This window comes from Anopheles cruzii, chromosome 3, assembly GCF_943734635.1.
Source record: "Anopheles cruzii chromosome 3, idAnoCruzAS_RS32_06, whole genome shotgun sequence".
Classification (NCBI taxonomy): domain Eukaryota; kingdom Metazoa; phylum Arthropoda; class Insecta; order Diptera; family Culicidae; genus Anopheles; species Anopheles cruzii.
The window spans coordinates 39,083,814-39,107,032 of NC_069145.1; the positions used below are offsets into that span (position 1 = coordinate 39,083,814).

Genomic DNA, 23,219 nt, shown 5'->3' on the forward strand with positions numbered 1-23,219 from the left:
TTGCTCGATAAGAAGCGGAAACCGGTAGATCAGTGATGCAGTGTAGCGCTACGCACTTTCCCTTGCAGGTTTCCACTGTTTATTCACCTGCAGCAGCATGGCAGATGGCTTTATGCGGTGTGGCCTGTAGCTTAAGCGCATTAAAAGCCTTCGCAATAAAGCGGTACGTCTCACATGGTCATATTGTATTGTATGTGTATACCCGGCCACTAAACCAAGGTTCGGTACGTGTTCCATGTTTCGGTTTTAGCCTTTTTAAGACTGTTAATTTAGCCTTTGTCCAAACGATTGCAACAATTTTTCTTTCGCATTTCATTTCTTGCATTTCTGCATTTCTTTTGCTCAGGTCTACTGTGTCCGTTTCTATTGTAGGCTTTTGGTACGACGAAAGCTTCTGCTTTGCGTTGCCTCTAGTTGCTGCATTTGCAGGTTGTCTGGGCCACAGGAAGCAGATATCCCGATCCAATTTCAGTTTAATGATGTTCCATTATAACCACCATGAAACCGAAGAGACAACTACGAATGAGAAATGTCTAGGATGGCGAAATTGTATCGACGGTGATGCGAGAGCGTTGGGAATACAGATTGGTGGAGCGGTGGAAAGATGTCCTTTTGCAGCCAAAGACGACCGCTCGGTGGGTGCGATGACCAACAAGACAGAAAAAGAGAACTTTGTATTGTACAAAATGTTTTACTCATGAAACAGACATTTCTTGAAGAAACGTAACGTAAAACCCAATTTTTGCGTTATTTTTTCATCTGTTCAACCCAACTCTGTAAAAATTGTCTAACTTCAAGTTTGGTAAAATGTTTTTCCGAAAAACGAACGATCCTATAAAATAAATCAATGGTGTATACATAATTTTTCAAAGCTACCCCTAACGGTGTATCTGATATGGGACCTGCCCACGTGCACTGCTTCAGGAAACTGCGATCGAAAAGGCCATCCACTATTGCCTTGCAAACTGATAATCCACGGGGCTCGCTGTCGGCACATTGGCGGGGTTCTATATATCCGATCGATTTGATCACCTTTATGACAAATGTCTTGTCCGTGGACTTGTGCTCCAGCTCTTCCAGACCAGTCAAGCTTTGCACTGGGAACTGAAACTGAACATCCGCTTTTTCGATGACGGCCAAATGTTCATCTCGCACGATCTGGTCCAGTTGTACATTCAAAGCTGCCGTTTCGGAAAGAACCTGTGTCAACAGAGCATGAATCAAATCTTTCCCCGATGAGAAATGTTCGTAGAGGCCATCAGTTTGCGTTGCCAATGACGAGGAATGTTTAGCCTTCTTCATTCTTCACTAGCTTCGTTTTTCCGATATGTATTTACAACCCAAAGCTCAACGGGTCCGAAGGTCGTCCCAAGAATGCACGCTTTCATGAATCGCTGGCCGCCCAACGCAGAGCTGCGTAAGAAACGAAACATAAGAATTATTTTAATTTTAGATACTGTCTCTGGCTATTGGCCCGTACAGTGTGAACTTTGGACAAAAGTAAAAGACGGACAAAAGTTTCCCAGTAGGCTCTTTCATCTCACTATTGTTTCGCAAGTGACAGGAGAATTGTTATCAATCTGTTTAGTTAAAAGTTCTATTCGTTCACCCAATCGTTCAACTCACAGTCGATTTAGCTATATGAAGCCTGAGCAATTGATTTTTCGGGGAAGTCTCGTTCATTCAGAGGCTTCCAAGTCATCACCAACATAGATCCGTGGTTTATCTCATTGTTATTCCTGAAACTGCTGAACCTCCTAGGGTCCCTCCTGCTGGCACTGTTCTCTGTGTTAAGGTCGTCGTCACGGTCGTCTAATGGCATCCGCTTGATTATGCCGTGATACACCAATGTTGTTCTGTAGAATAAACCTGATTCATGACGTTCATTTTGTAAATACCAATGCTAATGAAATACTCACGATCAAACATATAGATGAGCGCCATTCCGAAAATATTCCTAAATTGGCACGCGATGCAGCAGCAAATTGCACGTAAGGATCAAGGATTACCCGTTCAAGTGCTGCAATGTAGTGATCCTATACTAGAGATGTGTAACAAAAACAAACAATACGGAGCAGACACCGAACTGTCATTTCATTTCACGAAAAATGATATTCAGGACCCCATACATTCACCGAAATAAAACCATTGTTTTAATTATTATTAGAATGTACAGAGCCGCACAAACTTAAAATCTTGAACTCGAGTAATTAAAGTAAAGAGTAAATTAGTAATTAAAAGATAGCACTAAATACACATGTCCTATTGTTTCATTCAACCGCACAAAGTCACCCCGTAGCTATAGCGATAAGCATGGAGCACAAACACCAATAAAAAAGAACGTCTTTTCGCGCTCCTCTACATTTGTATCTCTACAGTCATGTAAACAAAACCACGCGAGTTCCGTCAAACTCCAGAAGTCCAAATCTCGTGTTGATTTTCTAGTGCCGGTTTCGACAGCTGTTTATTTTTGTGTACCGTAAAATGGCCCGTTTGCTACAGCGCCTTTCCGGCGCATTGCAAAAGTTAGAGTATTACCTGCTAGGTGGATATGGATTCCCACCAAGTAACGGAGGTAAGTTTCCAGCGTTCTCGGGGAGTTCCTTGTGGAGTTCTCGTATATTTACGTAACGGAACGTTCCCACATATTAACGGTCTTTTTAGGTGCGCTCGCGTTGGCCTGTTTGGACAATGTGCCGCACACTACGCCTAGAGCGGAACCGTTTTCGCTGCGCGATCTGCTCGGCGATGGTATATTGTGGGCCGTGCCCAAGCACCGGCGTACGGTGGAGAAGCGACATAAGCGCAAGTACGGCTCGCCGGACTACAAGCTGAAGATCTTTACACCCAAAACCCATCTCCGTACCTGTGCCAACTGCGGTAGTGACCACGAAGTCGGTGTACTGTGTCGTAAGTACATACGAGGACGATGGTGGCACTTGTTTCTTTTGCTTTATGGATCCCTTTCGTATTGTATCTTTCACATACAGCTACCTGCTACCGGCAAGTGCGCACCGAAACCGAATTGATGCAGGAGAAAATTCAAAACGAGCTTGGCCTCGAGCCGGTCGACAAGGAGGTCGTAGTGCTTTACGATCGCGAGAAAGTGGAGCATGCGGATGAGTTCTGGCAGGGCAAACGCATCGTCGAAATGGAAAAGCCGCGTCCACAATGGTTTAGTAAAAATTTGCTTCAAACAACCACCGAGCCGGCTTCTGAACCCGATGAGCTGAAACCGGGCGCGGAAAAATTGGGTTAGGCGTCTTTTTATCCGCAAAGATTATAACATAGTTGGGTAAGCTGTAGACCATTTAATTTCCTTTCGCACACCAAAATAAACATCCGCCATAAGACTTAGCGTTAAGCTAATAGAAACAGATAGAAATGAAAATGTTATTGAGTTAAATTTCAAATCAGACACAAATAAAAGTTCCAAACCTACCAACCGATAATATCTTATTATTTTAAATGGCGGTCTTTCAATAAATAACAATAAATTCGGTCCATTTACATTTTAGAATCGAAGAACGATGTGTATTGTTCGATTTCTTTTCAACTAAGTATTTCTTTGCGATTCAATGTGTTGTTTTGTTGTATACTATCCACACAATCTAGTGCCGCCGATGGCAGTAATTTAGAATAGACATTGACATCGCACAAAATACTTCTATAATCACTTGAGCGTTTTTCTAGTGCCTTTCCGTCGCCCTTTCTTTCCACCATCGAACGGATCCTCATCGTCGTCCGTGGCATCGCGCTCTCGGCTGCTTCGCTTCGCCTGCTGGTCCCATTCATGTTTCAGCTCTTGTAACATGGCCGGTGTGAGCAAACCCTGCGCCAGCAGGCGCTCCGTGAGTCGACCGCGCGTCCCGCTTGCTCCCGCCTCTCGATAATATTTACTCTTGCGCTGTCGCATCGCGAACGAGTCTTCATCCGGCGTGTTCGTTGAAACGGCCGTTTCCGAGTTCTTCAGCAGCTTGGTGATCTGAAACACGCCCTGCTGAATGATATCGTCCAGCTCACGCTGGATGTCGCGAACCAGCTTCTCGTCGGGGAAAAGGTCCGGAAAGCGGTAGCTTAGCCATAGGTACAGATCGAGCACATCGAATACGGCCTCTAGGTGTACCAGATCGATGATGGTACGGGGCAACTGGAACGGCCAGCCACATTGATTACACAGCCAATCGAACGTGACCGGTTCGTTGCGACTGTACCGCCGCGCGTACTTTAGGAACATTGAGCACACGAACGGCATGTTACGGTTGATCGGGGCGCAGCAGAAAATGTAGCGGGCACGCAGCGGTAGTGGCACGTGCTGTATCGTTTCAGCTAGGAATTTAAAATCCTCCGTGTTGCACATAAAATACAGCGAATCGTCGACCGTGCAGAGCGAGACGAAGATTTCCATCAGATTGCTGAGGGTCGCATTGGGCAGGTGGTACGCGTACAGCTCGATCATGTCGGCCGTCGGATGCAGGCCAGCCTGTGCCAACGGTTCCGGTGTCTGCCCAAGAATGGCCTTCAACGTCGGCAGATCCTCCGCCTTAAACGTTGTCACGTACCCCTCGTCCCACTTCATGCCGTAGCGTCCGGCACGGCCTGCGATCTGCAGCGCTTGCGAGACCGAGATCGTGTCCATCTCCTTTTCGCCTTTCTGGTTCATCGTCGGTTTAATCATCGAGTAGAAAATCACGCGCCGAATGCTCAAATTTAGTCCCATTCCGATCGCGTCCGTGGCTACCAGTACCTTGCAGCTGTTGTTAGGATCGTTGAACTTTGCTGCTTGTGCAAGCTTGGTACCAGGCGGAAGACCCCCGTAAATGACGGCCACTTCCTTTCCGCGTGCTTCAATCTCTCGCGAAACGGCGTAGATGTCGTTTTTGCTGAAGCACACGATGCAATCTCCGGGCTGAACGTTGTCCAACATTTGCAAAGCGTGATCCTCGACGTGCAGTGGAGTTAGGCGCTTGTAGTTTCGCACCTCCATCGACTCGTGCGTTGTTTCACATAGCTTCTGCAGCAGATCGGCCGTACCGGGTTCGCCACACACGTGAATCTCTTCGGCCATCAGTCCCAGGAATGCTCGCGTCCAGGCCCAACCCCGACCGACATCTTTCAGCAGCTGTATTTCATCGATTACCGCTACCTCATCTGAAAACGCAAAGTACGAGCGAACCCCGTCAGAGTGAGTCCTTCAACAAATATCCGTCTCCGTAGCACTCACAGGGAGTGTTGATCGACGTCATCTCCACCGTGCAGGCGACGTGCGATGAAGGTGCACCCTCCGGATTGGCAAACTTTCGCTCTTCGCCGGTCACCAAATCGCACGGCGTGCCCCGTTGGTTGCTTTTGTTGTACACCTCGCTAGCCAGCAGCTTCAGTGGTCCACAGTAGACGCCCGATTTTGCGGCCAGAAAACGCTCCATCGCGTGGTACGTTTTGCCCGAGTTGGTCGGCCCGGAGTGGAAGATCACTTTCCGGTTCATACCGCGCGCGTTCGGATACCAGTTAGCCGGCTGCCGGAGGTCCGATATTTGCTTCAGATCGTCCATACACTCCAGGTGCGGAAAGATCTGCTTAACGTGCCGCAGAAAATACGGGAAAATATCGTCAACGTGGCCAGCCCCCTGCAGAATATCGCTCAGCACCACGTGCAAGTCGGGCGGCAGCGCATCCGTCTCGAGGCAGTACTTTCGGAAGCTCACGAAGGCTTGTTGTTGCAGATTTGCTAAAATAAAACGCATTAAGTCCGTTAAAACCATGGCGCTGGAGTCGCCGAGCCGGAAACTCACAGTCGATGCCATTTTCGACGCAAAGGAACTTGATTTCTTTGCGGTTGCTAAATTTCAGGATCACCTTCAGCATTTCGGCTTTATCGAGCGTTCCGGTCAGTTCGGCACCAACGTTGATATCATCCGGGCTCGGACGAATCGGAATCGGTGTGAAAAGGCGGCTATCATCCTTCTTACCCCTGAGCGGAATAATTACCCCGGCATAGCCAGCAACTGGAGTCTGTTCAACGAAGACAGTGCCTCGTCGGTTTGCCCGCACCGAGTTCAGCAACGTCCGACAACATCGGGATAGCCCGTGACCCGTTTTCAGCATTTCACAATCCGATGCGCATTAACTGTTTACCCGACACTATTGTGTAATTCCATGGACGAAACCGGCGATCGAGTCTATTCAACGATCTCTGGTTCGCGAGTCTACTCAACGATCTCTGTGAACGCACATGTATTGACAACGCGAACTGTCAGTTCACTGAACCACGGAAGAACAATAACATAATTATTGTTCTTCCTCGTAGACGTCAGATAATCAGCAAAAAAATGTTATTGGAAGAAATATAATCGAAATTATTGCTGATTGTGCTATTTGTTAAGCTTGGTCGAATCAGCAACGACTTTCTTGCACGGGAAATCGAAGTACAAAAACATTATGCTCCTGTGCGGTTTACTGCATGATGTCACTTCTGCCGACAGGGCTCAGCAGCTGTCAAACGCATTCCTTCATCCCTTCAAACTCTCCCAGTGTGAATCATAACAAAACAAACGAAGGCTGTGGTAACCAGAACCCAGGACCAAGGTCGCAGTACTGCTGATTCAATTACTATTTACTACCGCACGAAGGCCATTCTGGGATTTGTTAGTTTTTTTCTGCGCGGACCACGCCGCTTAGTTATTCAATTTTAAGGAGCCCGCTACACACAGAGTCATGGGACTTTTCGGGAAATCGCAGGAACGAAACCCGAAAGATATGGTAAGTGAGCAAGGTGTGTGAGGCGAGTTTTCCTGATGGTGAATCGCACTCTTGTTTAAGGTACAAGAATGGACATCAAAATTGCGCAAAGAATCGTTCGCCCTCGACCGGCAAATACGATCGATCCAGCGAGAGGAGGATAAAATTAAACGGTCGCTCAAGGAGGCAGCCAAAAAGAACGACAAAGAGGTGTGCACGATCCTGGCGAAGGAGCTAATACGGTCCCGCAAGGCGATCAACAAAATCTACACTAGCAAGGCGCACATAAATTCGGTGCAGTTACAAATGAAAAATCAGTTGGCCACGGTGCGCGTGGCTGGTTCGCTGTCAAAGTCTACCGAGGTAATGCAAGCAATGCAAGCGCTGGTGAAGCTGCCCGAGGTTGCTGCGGCGATGCGCGAAATGTCGAAGGAGATGATGAAGGCCGGCATCATCGAGGAGATGATTGACGAAACGATGGAATCGCTCGAGGACGTGGAAGAGATGGAAGAGGAAGCGCAGAAGGAGATCGACAATGTATTGTGGGAAATCACGGCGGGTAAGCTGGGCGAAGCTCCGGCGACTCCGCTGGCCAATCCCACCAAAGACGAACCTTCCACGTCGCGCGTGGAACAGGAAGAGGAAGAGGAGGACGATATGAAGGAAATGCAAAGTCGACTGCAAGCGCTGCGTTCGTGAATGGCCGTGTCGCCGTTCGCCGTGTTAACATCTCGCTTAATTTTAAACACTTCACGAAAACACACACGGAACACAGTGATGCATCGAAATTCTCGTTGTGGTATTATTATTTGTCCACTCTGTGTAACCGACAGTCCTTCCCGGCATCGACGAATGTCCATTTTACGATCACTTAGAATAATAAAACACATCCTGTAAGGAGTTTCTTCCTCTAGCGAATGTTGAATCTAACTCAAGTAGGCTTTTTATTTCATTGTGTCTCAGCAGGATTGATAAAAATATTTGTAAAAATTTTAAAATCAATTTCCTGATCAGTGATCATACGTCATCATTTGTTACTTTGGCAACCTCCAATTGTTGGTAGATATTTAAAATTTGGGCAGCCACATCCGTATCTTTTACAATACATCAATGTGAGGTGAAAATCAATAAAGCACCAGCTCATAGTGTTACACTCAATGTACTTACGCTAATTATTGCCAAGGTCCGTCTTTCGTATAGATTCCGGTGCAGCTCAAACGGATAATCTTCTGTATAACCGTAAATCGAGTTAACAAGCAATACAAGTAATGTTGGTTTTTTCGTCATTTTTGTTCTTTTTATTACTGCAACAAATGCCATAAAATACTTAGTTTTCGTTTTTTTGTTGTCTGGATTTTCGTGAGTGAGTCGGTTGAGTTTCCGGTTTGTGTGAACACGCAAATCTAGTTTCTCACTTCTGCTAAGCAAAACACAAACCGCGCTCGGTCTGCGGGAGTACAATGCTCCAACTTCCCCTGCTAATCGTATCCTCTGCTTACTACGATCATGGTTTAAAACTGCCTTACGCACATTACGGCCTATCTGCATAGCATCATCGCATCTATCTTTCGTCCGCACTGTCCCTAAGTTCGGTTCAGTCACAGTGCGTCTGACTAAATCCGGTTGCTCGCTTCTCTTATTGCTTCTCGTTCGCTCGGCCGAAACCGCCCGGGGCCATCCATCGTGCGGAAGAAACAAACCAACTAACTAACCAAACAAATCAAGAACAAACATACACCCAGCTTGCTATATTTTCGTGCCTTAAAAGTGATACATCGCTTAATATCTTTGCGTACGCGCATTATACGTATATTCACAGTCCGCTACCGACAGAAACATAGTCCTCCCCGCAGCATTCTTCTAAACTAATGGCCACGTGGACCCGTTGCACATTGGCGTACACACACTCCCACTCACTTTCTTTCGTTTTATTATTCGTTGCGATTTTGGTATCCTTGATCAATCGTTTAAGACCGCGTTTGCCTTCTTTCCCTTCCGTTTTATCCACTCTAGTTTTGATTTTGATGTTTCTTGTTTGTTTTGGTCGTACTCGACCGTTTGCTGTTTGATCCTGTATTTTCTCTTCCGCCTCTCTGCTTTGTAACGTGCTTTGCAAAAACAAAACGCAACACAGATACTGAAACCTATCGCTACTGGCGGAGCGGAGCCATTTTTGTAATGCAGAGTTCCATCCTGCTTTTAGATAGAACTATTGGCAGGAAACCTAGCGTTACTATAAACGATTGTTTCCATCTCGCCATCATATATGTTCCTTTCTCGACAACCGGGGGCACATATAACCGTGGCTAAGAAATGTGAAATAGATTTAAAAAAACACACACACACAAAATCGAAGCAAAAAACCAAATTTTTAGTTATCTTCAGTTAATAAATATCTAATAATCACAATGTTCACTTTTTCCGCCTCCTAATCGTCCAGAAAAACCCTCCTCGCTTAGTTCCAGCATTCTTTTCACCCCTGGCCATTAGATATCTATCATTACACGCGATACTGCGCATACAAAGTTGCTTAGCTCCTGTTTTCCTGTGTTACCACCCTACAATCCAGCAACGATTTTTGTTCGATTCGCAGTTCCGTCTCGGCATTGCCCATTTTAAAACCCATGCTCAACCCATGTAAGCAGATCCTCTTTCTATGGTGAGTTCAGTCGTTCAGATAAAATCGATAACATGAGTTTGGCGCGGTGTTCATGTCAGCACCGGGTGCGCGAAGTGTTCGGAAAATTAGTGTTAGACACATGGGTGTGCACATCGAAAAGCCAAGAACTGAACAGGGATCGGCACGAATTAACTCGTGCCCAAGCTCGCTTTTGTGACTGTTGGCGGCCTTCCCATTTTACCCAAAAACAGAAAGAGAAACAAACGTGATAGGACACATCTTATGAAGATGATAGCGAGCGCGAGCTGTAGGCAGTTAAATGTTGGAGTTTTCCACAATTCGCGCGTTGAGTATTTTGCCATGGTTTGCATGCCGCTGCGAAGGCCGCTGTTGGAACTACCCTTTTTAACGTGTCGAGCAAACACGTGATGTGCGCTTTCGATGAGGAGAGCCAGTATATTGGAAAACTAGGCCACATGATCCATTGCTATGTAATGATATGTGTGTGGAAAAGGGATAACCAAAACAAATCCGGAGCCGTGAAGATAATCATCGGCACATCGAACGGTGGAACAACCAAGCAAGTATGTCCATTCCGTCTTATCCGTCGTCACCGTTCGCTCAACAGCAACGCCGTTTTCGTATGTCGGTCTTTTGTCGGTGGGAAAGCATTAAATAATTAATTTTTGTTCTTTTTACCACCCAACGTGTGCTTTTCGCTCTTCTAAAAACTCGCTCTGCAATTCTTCATCGGCTGGAAACAAAGATGCGACAAATTATAATTGTGTTAACCACATACACCAACACTGAAACACACTGAGCCTCCTCTTCATTGGACAAGATACTTGTCCATCACAACGGTAACTTCGTGCTCTTCGCCTGGAGACTCTCTGCTTTCGGAGCAGCAGCAGCAGCGTCATGGGATCGGAAAGCGTGAGCCACAGATCTGGGAACCCCGCTTTATGCAAATGCCGATGGAACAATAATCGATACCGAGAAGTAATATATGAAGATAAAAGTAAAGTCCGAACAAACGCCTTCCGTTTCTCTGATTCTGACACTATGATTATTGGTATTATTTTTAATTATTAGTATTATTTTTGTCCTGCTAAAGTTTCGCTGATGCGTTGCAAAGTATCAGACTCCTCCTTTGTATATACCGTCCTCCCACAAGGTCGCACGGCCGCTAACACCCCCTCTCGCTCGTTGTGTGTTCGTCCAAGCACACTGTTTATTCAACATCTGCCTCTCTCTCTCTGTCAGTCCTTAGTGAAATCATCACAAAGATCGATCGCTTGATCGATGGATCACGGCATACGATCCTTCCCCCCGTCGACACGTTTATCTTACAACAATACTCCACCGTTCACAACAGGTGGCTGCATTTCTAGCAGGGAGGTGGAAGGTTTTGGGGAAAGGGAGTTTGGACCAGCTTTTGTGGCATATGAGAGTTGTGTCGATAAACACAGGTGCACCTCCTACAGGCCCTTTTATATACAACTATCAGGATGTTGGCTCTGCTTACGCTTAGTCTTAGGTTCCTTCGGATGTTCTATCGACGGTCGTCGTGGGTTTCCTAACGTTACTAATGCACTTGCTACGGCAAGACCTGCCGATTGACCAGGAGGAGAATGTTGAAGGCCACCTACGGGTACGAAATGGTGGGAGAACGATTAGTAAAGCCGCAACAAAGGATAACGATCGGAGGCCTACCCGTTGGTAGCCGGACTAGAAGCGAGAGTACCGCCGCCCTGTTGCCCTCGCATGGCTCCAGTGCAATTGGGCTTGGTGAATCCTGTCAAGTATACAAACGAACAGCGTGTGGTAAAACACTAAAGAACTGAGATAAATCTTCTTCCCGTCCGTACCTTTTTACGCTTTCTCGGAGCGGCAGTAATGTTCTCCACCGCGGGCGAGAGTTCATTGTACTCTCTGCTCTCAATCTCCACCAGGACCTGAAAATGGAAGGTTGAAGGTTTGTTATTCCCACTGCCACCGCCATCCGCCCGTAACAGGCAACCAACCTGAGAAAATGGCCTCGAGGCCATCTGTTCCATCTCGACAAACAGTCGCTGTCGGCGCCGGAACATGTCGTAATGTTGCTTTATCTTCCACAGGATTGCCGCCATTACGAGAAGCAAAAGGAAACATCTGTGCGAACGACGCGGGGGAAGGAATGAGAAAATGGCCACACAACACTGGGGCGGGAACTGGGTTCGTTCGTAACTTACGTGGAGAAGGTGATGAAAAATTGTTGCAAATTCAGTTTCGGATACTGCGAGAAAGCAATCTGTATCCAGAGCGGTGGCTGAAAGTCGTACACGTACACGTAGAACGTGGACAGCGTCACGTTGTCCTCGATCCCGAACGGATGCTCGAGCTTCGAGAACCGGTACCGAAAGGTGGAACAGTTGACGGCCGAAAACAGAGGCTTCTCCATGCCGCCCGTCACCCGTACGGTGATGTTCATCCGGGCGGCCACACTGCACGTGATGCTAAAGTCCGCGTCGATGTCCTGCTTGACGGGCGAGTTGCGGAAGTTGATCTGCGTAAAGTGGCGATCCTCCTTCTTGGACAGATTGAACGTGAACTGATAGTCGATCGTGAGATCGTAATAGCACGACCCGCGGCTCGGATCACCGTGGTAGTGGTTGGTCGCGTCACACTTTTCGCAGTGATCCCCGGCCAGCCCTTTGGTGCTGCAGAAACACTTGCCCGTCTCACTGTGGCAGTACTGTGCCTGCCCGTTACACTCACACTTCTGGCACACTCCACCATTGACCGGATTGCCCCAGTAACCCGATTTACACTTTTCGCAATTGGCCCCAATCGTCAGGTGACTGCACGGTTGGAGGCAAGTTTTCGAGTCCGGGCACGTGCTGTGGCCGTTGCACTGGCAGCTGGGGCAGTGCGTAAAGTGCCACCGCTGGGCCGGACATTCGAGCTCTTCGTGGGCACCACTGTCGCCACCGGGCAGACACTTGCCCAGTCCCGTCATCGACCCGTCGTCGCACCAACCGCACGCCGGATCATCGCGACACTGGCCGCAGGTCCGGTAAAACCCGCACTGACTCTTGCCACTGCTTGCCGCGCGACACTTGTTCGACCCGGTCGTCCACTCGCGGCACTGGCCGTACGGGAAGCTGGCCGTGTACGCGTTCTTGTCCACACACCGCTGCTCGTTCTGGCACCAGATGCACTCTTCCTGGGTGCAGTTCCCACACGACGTCAGCCCGGAACAGGCCGGCGGACACGCATCGTTCAGGGCGTCGCCCGACTTGTTGCGGCTGTACTGGCACCGACTGTGCTCGTAGTCCCAGTGGCACACGCTGACCGCCGAGCACGCGTGGCACCCGTGCAGCTGTCCGCACACGTGCTCCTCGCCGTCCGGACAGTCTTTGAGGGCTTTCGTTGGGTAAAAGTCCGCCCGGTACGTGTACGAGACGTCGGGGCACTTCTCCTTCACGCAGATGCCCTTCCCGCTGCCGATCCCACAGAACATGCACCCGTACGCCGTCGACACGCAGCCCTGGCACGTCGTCAGCTGGCTGCACAGCTCATAGTCCGCCAGCACCTGCTGCGTCATCACGAGGCGGCTCTCTTTCGGGCACACCTCCAAACTTTCCTGGTCCCGATCGAACAGCCGCTCGCGCTGCACGTCCGCCACCGCCAAACACTTGCCCCGCTGGATGTCCCAGACACACTTCACACCGGGCCGCGCATTTAGGCACAGTTCCGAGCGGTTTAGCGACCGGCAGTCGCCGGGCGTAAACTTCAGCATATCGTTTATCATCTGCCCATCGAAGCCGCCGTAGATGTAGAGCGATCGCTCAAAGACCGCCGCCGAGTGACCGAAGCGAGCCAGATCGGCGTACAGCTCGTCCGGCATCGGCTGCACGTGCCACGAGTCGCACAGCACGTCGTACACCATCAGATCGCGGCTGTAGCACTTGGCCCCGAAACTGTGCGACGTGTCGTTGTGCGTGTTCCCTCCGAACACCATCATGAGTCCGGGCGTAACGAAGGACGCCGTGTGTAGGAAGCGTGCCGTCGGAGCCGTTTCCAGCAGTGTCCAGAGGCGCGCATGCGGATCGAAGCTGTACAGTTTGTTGCTTAACAGCTGCGAACTGTCGCTCTCGGACACGATCCCACCGTACACGAAGATACGCTCGCGCAGTGGATCGTAGGCCGCCGAATGGCCGTAACCACCCTTCACCGGGTAGCCGCGCGTGCGGACGATCTTCCATTCACGCGTGCCAAAGTTAAACTCCTGCACCGTGTTCAGGTACCCGAACTGGGGCGAGTGCCCGAAGATGACGACCATCTTTTGCGCGCTGCCACCACCGGCGACAGCTTTCTTCGCCCCTCCGCCCGTCCCCGTGGGCTCGTAGTTTGTCACGATCGTGGCCGTGTGGCCGGCGGACCGAAGCGGACCGCACATCTCGTACGTGTCGTTGCACTGTTCCGACTTGACCGTGATGTTCTCCCAGATCTTGGCGCTCACGTCGAACGCCCACAGCTCACCGCACACACCGCGGCCCTCGATCACGCCGCCGTACATGAAAATTTTATCGCCGAAGATCACCGTCGACGCACCGTACCGCAGTTCGGGCACCGGTTTGCTGTCACTGTGTGCCGTTTCCCACACCTTGCCGTTAAAGTCGTACATGTAGAGCAGCGCCTTGGCCTTGCCGTAGCTTTCGCCGGCCACCACGTACAGGGTGTCGTGGAAGACGGCCGCCCCGTGCGATGCACTGCCTGGTGGGGTGAAACCTTCCGCTTCGCCCGCATCGATCGCCGTCCAGAAACCGTGCGCGATCTCCTGCGAGCAATCGTTGCCGATAAAGCCATGCTTGCAGATGCACCGCTGCTGCTTCGTGTCGCACCACCCGCGACCCAGGTGGGCCGAACAGTAGCGCGGACAGCGCGGAATGTTGCAAGCCGCACCGGTGAACCCGTGACTGCAGCTACACTCGCCCCCTTGGCAGACACCGTTGCCGGAGCAGTTTACGCGCGAATCATTCGTCGGACAGGCGTTCACCTGGTACGAGATGTTAAAGCCCGACATATTGTACGCGTCATCGCTGAAAAAGTGCAGCAGGGCGGAGCCCGAGTGGGCAAACACCTCCGGTATTCGGCGGATGGTAAAGTTTTGCCGGTACATCAGCCCACTGAACACGGCCAGCAGGGGCGACTCGACCGAATCGCCATCGTACACGTACAGATGGTCCCAGCCGCACTCGGTCGCAAACTCTTCCAGGTGCAACCGAATAACCGAGCGCGGGGCCGGCGCTGGTGATACCTTATCGGTAATGCTGTTGTGATCGCGGGCATCGATTAACCAGCTGCACTTCACACCGATCGAGTAGTTGCCCAGCCCATCGTGGATGCTCCCCGACGCGTCGGTCAGTCTAAAATGGAACGGAAACGGAATGACGTTAGTGGTGGGACGGGTTTGTGAGTCGCCAAAATTTTGGAAGGTACGCCCTGGGATATTTAGGGACCGGAAACAGTCATCGGGAAACAACCACGCTCCAATCCATGCCGATATCGAAAAGCGGATTCTCGGAACGCCTTTCGTACCCAAATCAGAAGCCGCGGGGACACACTTCCGTCCTCTGCTCGGCCCATTCAACGTGTCGGCGTGTTGTTTGGCCAAAAAGATAAGAAGCAATCCCGTGGCCACACGGTGGTGTACGAAAATACACACGATGCAGCGTAATCTCCCAAAAAGGAAGAAAAAAGACAGGAAAAGCAGTAATAAAAGCATACATCAGCCTAAATTGAACCCATTTTCGTAATGCGCAGCGTAACGGGCCCGCGAGAGATACGGACATGCAAACAATGGCAAAGGCAGTCACAGCAAGCTGTGGTGGGCCCGTTTCTTTGTTGTCGCTAGGGAACACCAGTCAAAGTTTGGAGCATCGAAGATATCTTATCATTTTCCGAAACGGGTCTTATGCACATAGAGCATCGGGTATCAATTACCTGGCGCTTTTTCTTTATTAAAGTTCAACCCGAAGTTCTCGATTCGAAAGTCATGGCGTTCACAACTGGCGTAGGCGACCCATTTTATAGCGTGAACAGCTGGTAAGCTCTACCAGTTTTGAGTGAAAAGAGAGACTCAGGCGGACCGGATCGATACCCGACGTTGGACGTTGGTTTCGATCGGCGGCATCGGCGAATGTGTCTTCGTTTTCTGTTCCTTAATCTGATTAGACCCCAGCCGCGCTTATGTGGGCTGCAAATCCGTTTGGAATACAGGTCACTGGGACAGCGCGGAGGGGCCCGGGCAACCCGATTCGCTCTTCCCCCGGGGTGGCTGGCAGATAAACAGGTTTGCCGCCGCACCCGCACTTACCTAACTTTGCCGCCGCAGAACTGGCACTCCGAGCCCTGCCAGCCGTCCGGGCAGAGACAAGTTCCGTTCTTGCAGACTCCTCCGTTCATGCAGCGTACCTCCGCACACTTGCCACCCGTCTCGGCCAGTGCCGCCAGCCCTTGGCTGGAGCCGTGCACCATCGGTGGACGGAACTGGCACGACAGGGCGGCGAGCAGCACCAGCGACAGATGGCATAGCTCCTGTGAGTGGCCGATCCTACATTTTCTTCGGTACTTTGATTTGTGTAGCAGATAAACAAACATTTGCAAATATTCGAGCGGCATTCCGCTTCGGTGCGCTCCCGGAAGACCGCTCCACTTTCGACGGCAATCCAACGGATCGACGGATCAATCGCTCGAACGACGGTGCAGCGGCGGGTGCAGCACGACCACCACTCCACTCTCTGGATCACGCACACCGCCACCGGGCACACGCATACACGCACGCACGCACTCGCAATCGAATAGCACGATCAAACACGGTCCGCAGTCGACGACGTTCTGCGTGTCTCTCTATTGGTGCCAAAACAAAAAAGAAGGCCCTTCTCTTAGGCCAGTATCGCCCCACTGCTGTTGGATTTTACTATTGGCCACCACATAAATCCTGCATCGTATTGGTTCAGCTTTGAACGCGATTCACCAACCATCCGCACACATTGCACCACCATTCCTATTGTTGCGACTAGTGAAAGACACAAGGAACAGAGACCTCCTTTCGGTTCGGTACCCTCCTTTCTGCCTGCCACACCGTGGGAGAGGGTGGTCAATGATCAATTCCTCCTTCCTGTGGGGGCCGCACGCGGGGTATACGCTAAAGCGTCACATTCTCCTGTGGCAAACCGATGGCACACAGCTGTATCGCATACGAGGCCACCAGACGATACACGGATTCGTTTCCGGATGCGTTTTATGTACGTACGGGAGAGATTTCCTCCTCTTTCTTCCGTGTGACTTTTTCTTTTCCAGTGACAGTCCTTCTTCGCCTCGCCAGTCAGTTTCGCCTGTTATCTGTCAAACTGTGTCGTGGAAATATTTCCTTTTCGCCACATAAACAATCGGGCAAAAAGTCACTCCAAAAAAAAAATTTCTGAGGATGAGAATTTTTTGGAAAAAGTCGAGATTTGTTGAAAAAAAGCCGAGTAGCTAAACTGCTTTTTGCTTTCTATCATGATTATGCATATTTTTTTTCGGTTTGCCTCCGTTTTCGGAGTACAACGGAAACAGATGACGTTTCCGAAAAAAGGTAAGAAGAACATAAACAAGAAGCACCTGTCAAAAGATCGAGTCGCAAAACGAAAATTTTAAAAGTGTCTAGAAAAGTTCTAGATTTGCTTCATTGGCGTTTCCCAAACAAAAGAGGCCTGCAAAGTGTGGCGCATCTGATTCGCGAGTGCGTGCGTTCGTTTATCTTCGCGTTATCTTCGTTCGCTCTACACTAAAATTGGCGTCTTGCAAAGGACGACGGTGTGCGGAATGCGCATAACGCGATATTCGCGTTCCAGTGGCAGAGGGGCCTACTATTATCGTGCACCCACAAACCCGTACCGCCGACGTGGTGGTCCCCCTCACGATGGACCACCATCAGCCAGAGGATTCAACAACAGCCAGAGCCAGCAACCGTTCAGTGTGCGTCACGGACATGGCGATCGGCGGACTCGACTCATTTCACCGGATGATAGGTTGGCATACCGTGAGCGGATGATGCGGATGGTGCGAGACACGTTGGATCGGCGATCCAGATCCCGCGAACGGTACCGGGACGATTTGCGACGCACCAGCCGCAGCCGGGATCGGAGCTTGTCGTCGGTGCTGAGCGACATCAGCTCCGGCAGTAGTTGCTTCGGAGCAGTGCGTGCCAGCGAAGCCTACGGCAGTCCAGTGTACGAAGATCTCACCGAGGATGAAATCCAATCGTTGGAGTTGGAGGACGAAGAGGAAGACGAGGACGGGGAAGAGCAGACGTCGTCGTCGGCGGAAATGGTTGTAGCACCCCCGATGGTGAGGCACAAGAAGCGCAAGAAAGACAAAAAGAAAAAGGAAAAAGTCAAGGAACGGGAACGGAAGCGCGCGAAAAAGGAACGGCGCCGGCAAAAGGAGATTCTCGAAGAGCGCATCTGCCCGCCCGAACACGAGGTGGCCCAGTCGAAGGAGATTTTCGCCTCGGGCCAAAACATTCTGGTCAGCGTTAGTTTCATCGACAGCGAAAAGACCAGCGAGCGCGAGAAGTACAAGAAAAACAAACACCGGAAGAAGCTGAGAAGGCAAAAATTACGGGGAAAACTTACCGTCGCTAAGGAGGAAAAACTGCCCAAGGCAGACAGGGGAAGCTCGCAGGGGTCCGCGGACGGAGCAAATGAGCCGGCGGACGAGAAGAACAATGTGTCGCAAGGCAAGCTGCAGGAAACGCAGCACAGCTCACTGGAACACCATCAACAGCAACAGCAATCAATAATTCAGCCGCCTCCAGCAAAAAAGAAGAAACTGGACCCAGCGGTTAAGCCGGTGATGGTGATCGACCTGGAACGGTCCCCAAGCGGCCAGGTGATATCTAGCCCGCGAGAGGTTATCGTTTTGAGTGACGAGGAAGGCAAACGAGCGCGAGGAATAGAAGAAGCAACGAAGCCTAACGATATCGATCTGAACAATCGGGGCCCCAATACGCCACCGGAACCGGCTCCAAAATCGCCGGATTCGTACGATCCTTTCCAGCCCACTAAATCGTCACCACGATCGGGAATTTCTACAAACGATATAGGCAGCATATCAACCATAAGCTTCCAGGAACCCCGCCATCTCCATTTGGACGAGCAGAAGGATGAAGTGAAGGCTGAATTCCATCACCCGCACCATCATTTGCATCCTCACAGCCACCATCATCATCACCACCATCACCACCATGGCCAGCACCATCACGGCCATCCGGCTCAGGAACGTTTGCTCGCACCGACGGAGCACACGAGCGGTTCCGGTGGTTTCAACGATGACAGCATCCTCGACCTGCACCCCGAGTCCCCGTTTGACAAGCTGGACGTAAACAGTCCCCGAACGGTGGTCACGTCGGCGCACCATTTCCATCAATCCCCCATGAAGGCCATTATAAAATCGATGCCGAAGAAGCTGTTGGCCGCGGGCAACAGTCGCGATTCGCGGCCACATTCGGCAGCAATTAAATCAAACCAAACTGGAACCGGGGCAGGTGGTGGAACTATGGCCGCAACCAGTGGCGGTGTTCCATTCGAAGACGAACTGAACGACGGTGACATCTCCCCGTACTCCCCTCGGTCGAGCGATTGTGACGCGCAGCTCTTCGAACCGCCACAGGATGGCAATGGCGAGACGCAAACCATCGCCCTCACGGTGGACAATTTGCGTAGGGTGTTTGGGAACGATCCTAAAACACTGTACGGTGATCTCCGCAAAAGCTACCAGCACCGTTCGGTGATAGCCGTAGATGAAATGTACAAACGTAAGCATTTTCTCGCTTTCGCCCTTAAAGTTAGCGCTTCTAATAAGCTGCTGTGTTTGATTTTTGGATTACTTTCAGCACACAAAATGACCCTGGAAATGCTGGACGAAATTCCAGACTCGGCGGTCGATATGCAGGTCAAAGAGAAGGTATGCGAACTGTCGAATATCGATCTGTCGTACAGTAGTTGATTTATTGTTTGTTGTTTCCACTTCATTCCAGCTTATTAAAAAGCTTCAACGCCAAGAGCGGATCGTCGAGGAAGTTAAACATTTCCTCAAACCACACTTCAACAAAAAACGCATCGACAAAGATGAATATAAGGAAATTATGCGAAAATCAATTCCCAAGGTGAGTCCGAAGAAACGTCGTCATACGTCGGGATTGCGCCATTCCCTGGCACACCATTTTTGCAGTTGCTTAAACTCTTACCGAAAACAAAATTAGTGAAGCATTGCCTAGTCGATAAGATCAAACTTATGGCTTCTGAGTCTAAACAATCCGTTCAAAGAAAGCCAACGTTGCTTTGCCTGTACAAAGTTGAATAAACTTAAACTAAGCACTTTATTTGCAAAAGGTTCAATATCGTACATCAAACGCTCTAGTATAGAAAACCTTCATTTGTCTGTCGTTACAGATCTGCCACAGCCGTTCGGGAGAAATCAACCCTGCGAAAATACAGGCTTTAATCACGGCGTACGTGAAAAAAGCAATTGCCAAACGAAAATTGCTTGGCATTGAGATTGGTTCCTCGTCCGGTACACCGTTGGCCAACATCAGTTACGTACCATCGACAACAGCAGCGCCAACCATACCACCACTATCAGCATCCGAACCAGCACCGTCGGTGGTACTAATGAATCGTTGATAGTGAAATGTATAGCGAATGTGCGGCTAACGACAGCGGAGGTGCAGCGAAACTACACCGAAATGCAGTGTAGATGTGCTGTGGCCTGGCAAAAAGTCGAGGAAAACGGTAACATGAGGTATGCAATTGGGAGCGACAGCCGCGGTATCGTCAACCTTTTTAATTGGATGGCCTTTTAAGTTAAGTGATTTTCTTTCATGTGAAAACCGTCGGCCGCACCCGATTTTGTCGCGTGTGTGTTGTTGATTGTGTGACCGGTGTGCTGGGCTCGGCAAAGCAACAGAATGCAAATAGTAAGAGTATAAGGAAATTCGTTACCGACAGTGTGCGCGCCGCGTGTGTCCAAGGTGTGGAGAGGGTGAATAAAGAAGACGAAATCGGAATAATTTCGTTCGGAGAAAAATAATATATGGATGATATAGAATGCAATGCAATATAGGTGGTCCTGAATGGGCAACCACAAAGCAACCATAGGTGGTGCAGCAAAGCACCCATTTTACAAAGGAAAAGCAGTATATCGGCCTCCAAGAGGCTCTGGTCCCGGGTTTGTGTGGTTCGTTGCAGAGTGCGTTACGATTTTCGCGTCGTTTCCGGTGCACCTAGTTCTATAGTGCAGTTCCAGTGTGCCAGTGGAACAGTAAAAGTTCATGGGGCATCATAAGCCATGGAAGAAGAAAATATTTTTGTGAACCGGTTGCGACGAATGCAAGCTTCGAGGAAAAAAATTAAAGGCCGAAAGGAGCACAGGGACGGGCATAAAGTGTAAAAAGCATTGTGCTGTTTGGAAACACGTTCATCGTTTCGGTTCGGTCGGGCGGTTAGAAAGTTTCTTTTTCGTGTAATAAGTTTTCCCGCGTTTGTGAAGCCCAGTGTACTGGCCGCAGCATAAAGCAATCCTTTTATTAGTGTGTTGTGTAAGGTCATGAAATTGGCAGGGTGGATTGTGTAAGAATTTGGACGGACCTTACTCGGAATGATACCTTCGTCATCCGCAAAGTGCTGTTGTGTTTGGAGTCTTGTGGAGAAAGCAAACAAAATTAAGCATCTCACCGCCTTTCCTCGTTACGATCGTGCGATTTTTAGAATATTTGTAAGCTAATGGAAACGAATTCAAAGTTGGCGCACATCAAACGCTCATAAGATTTTGCGATCGACACTAATGCCCATCGCCATTAGTGAGTTAATGAATTTCTTGAAACCTTTTACAGGACAATACCGATCGGCCGTGGTATGTAAAATAGCTGAGGGGACAGACAAACACACACAAACACAAACGAGCGTCTGAAGTTTGGGTGTCCTGTCGGCCAGAAGAAGGCAAAATAAATCTGTAAATAGTAAAAGCGAACTGGCTACAAAAAGTACTCCCATTGCTTATTCCTTGTTGCCGTACATGTTTAAGGCAACGAAAGAACGACCGACCGGAGTAACGTGCAATCTGTGGTTGTCTTCAATGTTTTCTTTCTGTTAATTCATTTTCTCAAATGATTCTTTGGTTATGTTGTACGAAGTTTGCTTATTTCAACCATTGCTTCATTTAAGCGTACGTACGTTTCTATTTACTACTTTACACTTCTTGGACAATATTTATTCTGTTCCCCACCATTATCGATTCCTTTCTCAGATTTGCTTCATTTTTTTTTCCTTTTGTAATGCATTGCATTCTATCCATGATTTCTAACCCATTTAGTTGTGCTACTTTCTCCAACCTTGCGGAACACTTTCTGCTACCATTTTATTCAACATATGGCAGAATCGAGGTGTGACCAAATCTTAATGTATAGATGTCGACTCAAAAGAGCGAAATATTCTATTACTTTTTTGTGTTTGTCCATTGGTATAACAAAAAATTGATATGGATTTATGTGCCGTAAGATAATTCGTTACTTTTATTATACCTTCGTCAATTAAATAAAAAAATGCTGGGTGGTTAATATTTACATAGAAGTTAGTGTCCATTTGTTTGTGTTCTTTACCTAGATTACGAAGTACTCGACTTTGTGTAATAATCTATTTTCTGTCTGAGTGTTTTCGATATGATGCCTACACTCATTGAGTGCAAAACCGTAGAAAAAAATGTGAAAACGGTTCTCTTCCTTCGTTTTTCCTGCAAACACATTTTTCTTGTGTTCCTCTCTGGTCCTCTTTGAGAATAAAACGTATTTGAAGTTATCAAATCGTTAAATTTTTGTTTCGTAACGTGCTTAAATGTGCCTTGAAATTTTATTTTAGCTCTTAATTGCTCATAACATTTTAAGAATAAGCCAAAAAGCACATTTGCCTCATCGAGGCAATGCTTATTCAACTCGGTAACGAACGCATACGAACCTTCCGGAAAGTTCCCTTCCTAGGAATGTTCAATATTCGTTTTTATCGGAAGGTTTAGGAGAGAAGTGAACCACAGACAGTGATTCCAAACCACAAAACATTCAATCGTCGTGGCAGAAAATAGCAATATAAAAAACTCATTAACGGACGTCAATAGTAGAACAAAGCTACATACTTGTTCTGTATTTAGAGAAATCAGTGTGAGAAATAAATTTGAAATTATTTTTTCGTTAAACAATACCTCATTGGAAAATAACTAACTCTAAACACTGAACAATTTGAGGTTACAGACTGGGAAATTTACAGGTAACACTCGACAGTTTGTATGGAATTTGTTAATACGGTGGATGATTTTTTTTCTATTACATCTTTTTCTGAATTCGAATCGATACACTGAGTTATTAAAATGTAGCTGACGAGTAACAAATTTCGAATTCCTCTTTCAATTTTGGTTATGGAGGGATAGAAACAGCGTAAAGATGCTTACTTTAATGTATTTTAGAAATTGCTAGCGACTAGTTATGTTGCTGGGCTTACCTCGATTCACTAACGCATCAACGTGCACTTCGTATATACGAAGTTTTGGACCTGAACTTGACAAAATATTTTCCTTCGGTTATCTTATTACATTTGGTGAACTTTATCTTTTTAGTATCGTTGAAATAATCGCCTTTTTTGAATTTTACATAGTAAATTCACATTACAAGCATTCTACAGGAAAATCAATCTAAATAGTCCTTTTTCATGAGTTGTACGCCGATTTCGAGTCAATTTTTTGTAGGAGAATTTATTTAGCAAACAATGTCGTTGCAGTGTCGGAT

At 48.6% G+C, this 23,219-nt stretch overlaps 5 protein-coding genes across 5 annotated transcripts; 3 read left to right on the top strand and 2 right to left on the bottom strand.

Moving 5' to 3' along the window:
- Nucleotides 1-2,391: 2,391 nt before the first annotated feature.
- On the top strand, nt 2,392-3,343 carry LOC128272739 (39S ribosomal protein L32, mitochondrial). The gene is made up of 3 exons (XM_053010607.1): nt 2,392-2,575; nt 2,665-2,910; nt 2,991-3,343. Exons 1-3 carry the CDS (start codon nt 2,485-2,487, stop codon nt 3,257-3,259), a joined length of 606 nt encoding a protein of 201 aa, XP_052866567.1. The 5' UTR covers nt 2,392-2,484; the 3' UTR covers nt 3,260-3,343.
- A 191-nt stretch (nt 3,344-3,534) lies between these two features.
- On the bottom strand, nt 3,535-6,152 carry LOC128271868 (ATP-dependent RNA helicase SUV3 homolog, mitochondrial). The gene is made up of 3 exons (XM_053009535.1): nt 5,793-6,152; nt 5,225-5,728; nt 3,535-5,151 (listed from the first exon to the last, which is right to left on the bottom strand). Exons 1-3 carry the CDS (start codon nt 6,103-6,105, stop codon nt 3,674-3,676), a joined length of 2,295 nt encoding a protein of 764 aa, XP_052865495.1. The 5' UTR covers nt 6,106-6,152; the 3' UTR covers nt 3,535-3,673.
- Nucleotides 6,153-6,562: 410 nt separating this feature from the next.
- Nucleotides 6,563-7,955, top strand: LOC128272476 (charged multivesicular body protein 3). Its single transcript, XM_053010293.1, has 2 exons — nt 6,563-6,759; nt 6,820-7,955. Exons 1-2 carry the CDS (start codon nt 6,715-6,717, stop codon nt 7,435-7,437), a joined length of 663 nt encoding a protein of 220 aa, XP_052866253.1. The 5' UTR covers nt 6,563-6,714; the 3' UTR covers nt 7,438-7,955.
- A 2,719-nt stretch (nt 7,956-10,674) lies between these two features.
- Nucleotides 10,675-16,024, bottom strand: LOC128271397 (attractin). Its single transcript, XM_053008892.1, has 6 exons — nt 15,720-16,024; nt 11,590-14,769; nt 11,383-11,509; nt 11,227-11,313; nt 11,072-11,153; nt 10,675-11,003 (listed from the first exon to the last, which is right to left on the bottom strand). Exons 1-6 carry the CDS (start codon nt 16,022-16,024, stop codon nt 10,849-10,851), a joined length of 3,936 nt encoding a protein of 1,311 aa, XP_052864852.1. The 3' UTR covers nt 10,675-10,848.
- Nucleotides 16,025-17,198: 1,174 nt separating this feature from the next.
- LOC128271922 (uncharacterized) lies at nt 17,199-21,355 on the top strand. The gene is made up of 4 exons (XM_053009607.1): nt 17,199-19,205; nt 19,284-19,354; nt 19,428-19,556; nt 19,843-21,355. Exons 1-4 carry the CDS (start codon nt 17,213-17,215, stop codon nt 20,071-20,073), a joined length of 2,424 nt encoding a protein of 807 aa, XP_052865567.1. The 5' UTR covers nt 17,199-17,212; the 3' UTR covers nt 20,074-21,355.
- Nucleotides 21,356-23,219: the final 1,864 nt, after the last annotated feature.

What these genes read in the sequence shown, in the direction of transcription:
- LOC128272739 (XM_053010607.1), top strand. Translation starts at nt 2,485, where the DNA reads ATGGCCCGTTTGCTACAGCGCCTTTCCGGCGCATTGCAAAAGTTAGAG. An exon ending in ATTCCCACCAAGTAACGGAG is followed by an intron (nt 2,576 to 2,664) that starts GTAAGTTTCCAG and finishes CGGTCTTTTTAG; the next exon opens with GTGCGCTCGCGTTGGCCTGT. An exon ending in CGAAGTCGGTGTACTGTGTC is followed by an intron (nt 2,911 to 2,990) that starts GTAAGTACATAC and finishes TTTCACATACAG; the next exon opens with CTACCTGCTACCGGCAAGTG.
- LOC128271868 (XM_053009535.1), bottom strand. Translation starts at nt 6,105, where the DNA reads ATGCTGAAAACGGGTCACGGGCTATCCCGATGTTGTCGGACGTTGCTG. An exon ending in CGTCGAAAATGGCATCGACT is followed by an intron (nt 5,729 to 5,792) that starts GTGAGTTTCCGG and finishes GTTTTATTTTAG; the next exon opens with CAAATCTGCAACAACAAGCC. An exon ending in GACGTCGATCAACACTCCCT is followed by an intron (nt 5,152 to 5,224) that starts GTGAGTGCTACG and finishes TTGCGTTTTCAG; the next exon opens with ATGAGGTAGCGGTAATCGAT.
- LOC128272476 (XM_053010293.1), top strand. Translation starts at nt 6,715, where the DNA reads ATGGGACTTTTCGGGAAATCGCAGGAACGAAACCCGAAAGATATG. An exon ending in AACGAAACCCGAAAGATATG is followed by an intron (nt 6,760 to 6,819) that starts GTAAGTGAGCAA and finishes CTCTTGTTTAAG; the next exon opens with GTACAAGAATGGACATCAAA.
- LOC128271397 (XM_053008892.1), bottom strand. Translation starts at nt 16,024, where the DNA reads ATGCCGCTCGAATATTTGCAAATGTTTGTTTATCTGCTACACAAATCA. An exon ending in TTTTTCATCACCTTCTCCAC is followed by an intron (nt 11,510 to 11,589) that starts GTAAGTTACGAA and finishes TCGTTCGCACAG; the next exon opens with ATGTTTCCTTTTGCTTCTCG. An exon ending in TCTAGTCCGGCTACCAACGG is followed by an intron (nt 11,004 to 11,071) that starts GTAGGCCTCCGA and finishes TCGTACCCGTAG; the next exon opens with GTGGCCTTCAACATTCTCCT.
- LOC128271922 (XM_053009607.1), top strand. Translation starts at nt 17,213, where the DNA reads ATGCGCATAACGCGATATTCGCGTTCCAGTGGCAGAGGGGCCTACTAT. An exon ending in CGTAGATGAAATGTACAAAC is followed by an intron (nt 19,206 to 19,283) that starts GTAAGCATTTTC and finishes GATTACTTTCAG; the next exon opens with CACACAAAATGACCCTGGAA. An exon ending in ATATGCAGGTCAAAGAGAAG is followed by an intron (nt 19,355 to 19,427) that starts GTATGCGAACTG and finishes ACTTCATTCCAG; the next exon opens with CTTATTAAAAAGCTTCAACG.